This window comes from Tachysurus fulvidraco, chromosome 19, assembly GCF_022655615.1.
Source record: "Tachysurus fulvidraco isolate hzauxx_2018 chromosome 19, HZAU_PFXX_2.0, whole genome shotgun sequence".
Taxonomy (NCBI): Eukaryota; Metazoa; Chordata; class Actinopteri; order Siluriformes; family Bagridae; genus Tachysurus; species Tachysurus fulvidraco.
The window spans coordinates 20,058,315-20,065,814 of NC_062536.1; the positions used below are offsets into that span (position 1 = coordinate 20,058,315).

The following is a 7,500-nucleotide window of genomic DNA, read 5'->3' on the forward strand; positions in this document are numbered from 1 at the left end:
ACACGCATCATACACACCATACACACACCATACACATCATACACACGCATCATACACACACACACCTCTCACACACATCATACACACACATCATACACATACATCATACACACACACACCTCTCATACACATCATACACACACATCATACACACACACCTCTCACACACATCATACACATACATCATACACACACACACCTCTCATACACATCATACACACGCATCATACACACACATCATACACACACACCGCATGCTCAGTGTGAGTGTAAAAACATTTCAGACAGAGTCTTTATTGACTGTCCTGAAGATCTGACTGGTTCTAGATGCAGAAGATCAGAACCAACCGTAGGTTCCTTGGTGTTGAACCTCAGTTGTGGGGTTGGTGCTGTTTGACACATGCTTGCACTCCACAGGGTTCTTAGTATGGTCAGTTGTTCCAGTGGTCTATGGAGGAACCTTTATTCTTACAAAGTGAAGGTTCCTGATCGCTCAGTGTGTCCTTAACTCTACTGCACATGGAACACTGGCAGGATGAAGCAGAACCTCCTCAGGGTTGTAGATGGGACCTGATATCGAGTCTCTGTGGAACTCTACAGCATCTTGCCTTTTGCTGAAGGCATCTCGAACGTGTCCTCTTCAGCATGGTCTCCACCTCTGCGCTGACACTAGAGACTCCTTCCGCATGCTCCACACACACACATCTCCTCATGGGTCACTGTATACGGGTGTGTGAGCGAGCGGTTGCTATGGAAACGATTACTGTAAAGCTCTGAGGTGCAGCTGTTGGATTTTACAGGAAGTGAATCAACACCTTGATGATCGGTTCACCGCCTGCCAATGTGATGTCATCACCCGCGCTTCAATGCTAAGTGCTAGTTGAGTGACGTGCTAATATTAGAAACTAGCCGAGCGTGCAGTGTGTAATTGGCATGTTGCTCCAAAAAAGGTGTGTGTGTGTGTGTGTGTGTGTGTGTGTGTGTGTGTGTGTGTGTGTGTGTGTGTGTGTGTGTGTGTGTGTGTATTTTAACAAACCTGTAATCATCAGCAGGAAGTTTGTTGACGTTTAACAGAAAGACTGCAGCGTGTCATTGTCCTGTTCTCACACACACACACACACTCACTCACACACACACTCACTCACTCACACACACACTCACTCACACACACACACACACACACACACACACACTCACTCTCTCTCACACACTCTCTCACACACACTCTCTCACACACACTCACACTCACACACACTCTCACTCTCTCTCTCTCTCTCTCTCTCTCTCACACACACACACACACACACACACACACACACACACACACACACACACACACACTCTCTCTCTCACTCACACACACTCACTCACTCACACACACACACTCTCACACACACACACTCACACACACTCTCTCTCTCACACACTCACACACACACTCTCTCACACACACACACAGACACACACTCACACACACACACACACACACGCACACACACACACTCATTCTGTTCGTAATGTCTCTGGAAGGAGAAGGTTTCACTGTTCCCTAGGGGGGTGTAAACTTTTGTTTAGTAAAATTTCATTAATTTGTATTCTACATTTCTTTCCCTTTTCTTTCCTCATTTTATTCCTCCTTTGTTTATCATTTCATTTTCATTCTTTTACTATTTTTTTCAGTTCTTTTACTTTATCCTTTATTAGAATTTGCTCTTACGACTTTGTGTAGAACTGTTATTGTCTTTTACGTTTGTTTACACATCCCTCACTTTTTACACAGTTACATTATTGGGTCATTATAAAGGGGCTTCTCCTTAGGACCAGAACATGAATCTGTCATGTTGTTCAGATGAAAGTGGGCGGAGTCTAAAGGATTCCAACAGAACTTCATTAGAAGCTACAGGACAGGAATCTGAACTTGTTCACAAAGTTTAGGGGTCGAATTCCTGATCTAAAGTAAACAGACTGACAGGGTTTCCTTCAGCCAATCAGATTTCAGCATTAACGTGTGAGGTCCGAGTCAGGAGCTGCTGTCTGATCTCTGTTCAGGAACAGTGCTTGGACCCCTCACATTGCTGCTTACAGCTTTTAGTAGATCTCATTTTCATCTCTCTCTCTCTCTCTCTCTCTCTCTCTCTCTGTCTCTCACGTCCCTCTGTTGTGCCCTTTTTCTTTTTCCATGGGAATCCCACGTCCATATATGGTCATCAGCGGAGACTTCTGCACACTCTCTCTCATCCTATTCTGTCTTACACACACACACACACACACACACACACAAGCGTGAAGGAATTCCTTTTGTGGAAGTACTGGTGCTCTCCCCCTGACGTTTTGGGCTCATTGTCGTCGTGGTTGTTGGAGGAGGAGGAGGAGGAGGAGGGAACTTCACACACTTATCTGGGAATTTTCTCTCTGGAATGCTCCTTTTAGCCTGCTAGCGCCTCTCTAGGTGGCCTAAATGGAGCAGAACACACACACACACACACACACACACACACACACTCCTACCTTTATAAGGAAGTGTACACTTTATCAGAGGTCCCTCAGTCTGCCTGTAGACTCTGCTGTATCATTAGTGAGACGTCTGCAGTGTCTTTAAACAGAAGTTTTATTCCTCCTACACCACAGCACACTGTCTCTCTGTCTCTCTCTCTGTTTCTGTCTCTGTCTGTCTCTCTCTCTCCCTCTCTCTCTGTCTGTCTGTCTGTCTGTCTGTCTCTCTCTCTCTCTCTCTCTCTCTCTCTCTCTCTCTCTCTCTCTCTCTCTCATATATTGTAAAAACAGATTCTTGCATTGATTCAGACGTTTTCCTGAAGGTGTCAAACACGTCACTTCTCTCACACACACACACACACACACACACACACACACACACACACACACTGGGAATTCTGTGTTTCAGCTCACTGCCTAGAAATCTTAACTCACATAATTTAAAAACACAAACTAGCTTCTTGTTTTACCTTCTCACCTAATGAATATTCATATTTATTGTTATTGGAGTCTGATGGAATACTGAGTTCTGATTGGACGAGGATGTCGTCTGTGTGTAGCGGCTCTACTTCTACAGTACACTCTGTACCATGATGACAGTAATGATTCTTATGGCAAAGTATCACCCAGGAGCGCGCTCTAGTGGTGCAGAGAGTCATTACACTCCCCCACCCCCACACACACTGGTATTCATAATAGTGTGTGTGTGCGCGTGTGTGTTGTTCCAGCTGTAAGTTGCTCTATATTTATAGCTTTGTGAGCTAAAAGCGTACACACTCAGAAATCAGAGCACAGTACGCATTAAGTGTGTGTGCGTGCGCGCGCGCGTGTGTGTGTGTGAGTGTGTGTGTGTGCGCGCGTGAGTGCGTTTCTGCCTGAGTGTGCAACTAAAGTTAGTGTCAGCAGTGCAATCAGATTTTCTGTCTGTCTCTCTGTTTACCCGACAAACTCTCTCTCTCTCTTATGTCTGTCTGTCTGGTTATCCTTCCATCTGTGTGTGTGTGTGTGTGTGTGTGTATGAGGGCTGTTTCATGTGATTCTCAGACGTGTCTATTTTTAGTAATCTTTGTTGCAGCACTTATAGAGAAATCACACACACACACACACACACACACACACACACACACACACACACACAGAGTGCGGTGTGTGTGTGTGAGGGAGAGAGATTTGAGGTCGACTCTGTAAACAGACCTGTACAGAGTGTTGTGGAGTTCACGTAGCTCATCATCTTTAACTGCTGCTACATCACTACATTACTACATCACTACATTACTACATCACTACATTACTACTACATCACTACATTACTACTACATCACTACATTACTACATCACTACACTACTACTACATCACTACAACACTACTACATCACTACAACACTACTACATCACTACAACACTACTACATCACTACAACACTACTACATCACTACAACACTACTACATCACTACAACACTACTACATCACTACAACACTACTACATCACTACAACACTACTACATCACTACACTACTACTACATCACTACACTACTACTACATCACTACACTACTACTACATCACTACATTACTAATACATCACTACATTACTAATACATCACTACACTACTACTACATCACTACTACATCACTACTACATCACTACATTACTATCTTATTCAGTCACATATTGCATCACACAACTTATTCCAGTTTGTACACCTGAGCACTTGAGGGTTTAGGGCCTATGGAGCGTGCTGATACCTGTGTGTTGTGTGTGTTGTGTGTGTTCTCTCCAGGCGTGTATAGATGATAACATGGACATGGTGACGTTCCTAGTGGAACACGGTGCCTGCATCAATCAGCCTGATAATGAGGGCTGGATCCCCCTGCATGCTGCCGCTTCCTGTGGATACTTGGACATCGCAGAGTGAGTACACAGGCAGCTGGACCACTGGGGCGCCAATACTTTTTACTCGTCTTCTTTTATACGGTGTATATTTGGGTGTGGTCACACCATGGGGTGCCAATACATTTTTTCTCCAAACAATAACCCCTTGCAATCTCCACTGGTTCATTTCTAGCTGTCCGTCTGTCTGTTGTTCTGGCCACTTACTTACCTGCCTTACTTACCAGACCTACCTGTCTGTCTGTCTACCCACCTACCTGTCTGTCTGTCTGTCTGATTACCTGTCTGTCTGTCTGATTACCTGTCTGATTACCTGTCTGTCTGTCTACCCACCTACCTGTCTGTCTGTCTGCCTGTCTGATTACCTGTCTGTCTGTCTGTCTGTCTGATTACCTGTCTGATTACCTGTCTGTCTGTCTACCCACCTACCTGTCTGTCTGTCTACCCACCTACCTGTCTGTCTGTCTGTCTGTCTGTCTGATTACCTGTCTGTCTGTCTACCCACCTACCTGTCTGTCTGTCTGATTACCTGTCTGTCTGTCTACCCACCTACCTGTCTGTCTGTCTGATTACCCATCTGTCTGTCTGTCTACCCACCCACCTGTCTGTCTACCCACCCACCTACCTGTCTGTCTGTCTGTCTGATTACCCACCTATCTGTCTGTCTCTCTGATTACCCACCTATCTGTCTGTCTGTCTCTCTTGTTACCTGTCTGTCTGTTTCATGACCTGTCTGTCACACAGTTTGCTGGAGCAGGTCACTGTGTGTTGGTGTTATTGAGGACAGAATTAGCTAAGTTTGTCCTAGTAAAATGTCCTTATCGTCCCCCCCCCTCTTTCTCTCTCTCTCTCTCTCTCTCTCACACACACACACACACACACACACACACACACACACACACACACACACTTATTTCATGTTAATGACTGTTACACAATTCATAATGGTGACTAATAAAACAATAATAATAATAACCTTAAATCAGATCACCATTCTATTCATCCCAATCTGCACTGTCTGTTTCAGCCCATATTTACCTGTCTGTGTCTCTGTCTGTCTGTTTCAGCCCATATTTACCTGTCTGTCTCTCTGTCTGTCTGTTTCAGCCCATATTTACCTGTCTGTGTCTCTGTCTGTCTGTTTCAGCCCATATTTACCTGTCTGTGTCTCTGTCTGTCTGTTTCAGCCCATATTTACCTGTCTGTCTCTCTGTCTGTCTGTTTCAGCCCATATTTACCTGTCTGTGTCTCTGTCTGTCTGTTTCAGCCCATATTTACCTGTCTGTCTCCCTGTCTGTCTGTTTCAGCCCATATTTACCTGTCTGTCTGTCTCTGTTTCAGCCCATATTTACCTGTCTGTGTCTCTGTCTGTCTGTTTCAGCCCATATTTACCTGTCTGTCTCTCTGTCTGTCTGTTTCAGCCCATATTTACCTGTCTGTCTCTCTGTCTGTCTGTTTCAGCCCATATTTACCTGTCTGTGTCTCTGTCTGTCTGTTTCAGCCCATATTTACCTGTCTGTGTCTCTGTCTGTCTGTTTCAGCCCATATTTACCTGTCTGTCTCCCTGTCTGTCTGTTTCAGCCCATATTTACCTGTCTGTCTCCCTGTCTGTCTGTTTCAGCCCATATTTACCTGTCTGTCTCTCTGTCTGTCTGTTTCAGCCCATATTTACCTGTCTGTCTCTCTGTCTGTCTGTTTCAGCCCATATTTACCTGTCTGTGTCTCTGTCTGTCTGTTTCAGCCCATATTTACCTGTCTGTGTCTCTGTCTGTCTGTTTCAGCCCATATTTACCTGTCTGTCTCCCTGTCTGTCTGTTTCAGCCCATATTTACCTGTCTGTGTCTCTGTCTGTCTGTTTCAGCCCATATTTACCTGTCTGTCTCCCTGTCTGTCTGTTTCAGCCCATATTTACCTGTCTGTCTGTCTCTGTTTCAGCCCATATTTACCTGTCTGTGTCTCTGTCTGTCTGTTTCAGCCCATATTTACCTGTCTGTCTCCCTGTCTGTCTGTTTCAGCCCATATTTACCTGTCTGTCTGTCTCTGTTTCAGCCCATATTTACCTGTCTGTGTCTCTGTCTGTCTGTTTCAGCCCATATTTACCTGTCTGTGTCTCTGTCTGTCTGTTTCAGCCCATATTTACCTGTCTGTGTCTCTGTCTGTCTGTTTCAGCCCATATTTACCTGTCTGTCTCCCTGTCTGTCTGTTTCAGCCCATATTTACCTGTCTGTCTCTCTGTCTGTCTGTTTCAGCCCATATTTACCTGTCTGTCTGTTTCAGCCCATATTTACCTGTCTGTCTCCCTGTCTGTTGGTCGTGTGTTGTCATTATCTGTATATATTTCTATTTATGATGATTATTAGGGACAGAACGCTGTTCCCTTTTCCCTGTTCTCAGTTCACTCTATAATAATAATGTGTGCACACGCAGGTATCTGATCAATGAGGGTGCGAATGTGGGCGTGGTTAATAGTGAGGGAGAGACGCCGCTGGACATCGCAGAGGAAGAACCAATGGAGGAGCTGCTGAAAAATGAAATCAACCGACAAGGTGCTTATAGAATTGTTTTTATGTTACAATTCTCCGATATCTGGACTCAGGCCTCAGCCAATAAGAGGGGAGCAGGGTGCTTAGGGGGCGGGGCTTGTGCTAACTCACTGATGGTTGGTTAAAGATTATTAAAGAAGGGAAGAAAAATGTGCAGGGAAGAATAGTTTTTGTTTTTATTTAGGTTTTATTGGATTTTTCTTTTTCAGTTTATTTAAAAAATTTGTTTTTTCTTTTTGTTGTTTTTAGTGTATTATATTAGTTATGTAGTTTAGTAGAATTTATTCCTCGCTTGCTGAGACAAAGAGATCGAGGGTTTTATTTTTGTACTTGGTTGATTGTATTATTTTGGGTGATTTTTCTTTTTGTGAAGATACATTTTTTATTCATTTCCCGAAGGTGTGGATATAGAGGCAGCGAGGAAGGAGGAGGAACGTGTCATGCTACGTGACGCTCGTCAGTGGCTAAACAGCGGGCAAATCAACGACGTCCGACACACCAAGTCAGGAGGAACCGCGCTGCACGTCGCCGCTGCTAAAGGCTACGCAGAGGTTTTAAAGTGAGGAACAATTC

The 7,500-nt window shown here is 44.5% G+C and overlaps 1 protein-coding gene across 1 annotated transcript in view; it reads left to right on the forward strand.

Moving 5' to 3' along the window:
• The window catches only part of LOC125139542 (protein phosphatase 1 regulatory subunit 12A-like), a 42,495-nt gene that overhangs the window by 13,662 nt on the left and 21,333 nt on the right, over positions 1–7,500 (forward strand). Inside the window, 3 exon segments of the mRNA XM_047803825.1 lie at positions 4,275–4,405; positions 6,812–6,930; positions 7,327–7,486. Coding sequence (XP_047659781.1) covers positions 4,275–4,405; positions 6,812–6,930; positions 7,327–7,486 — 410 coding nt within the window.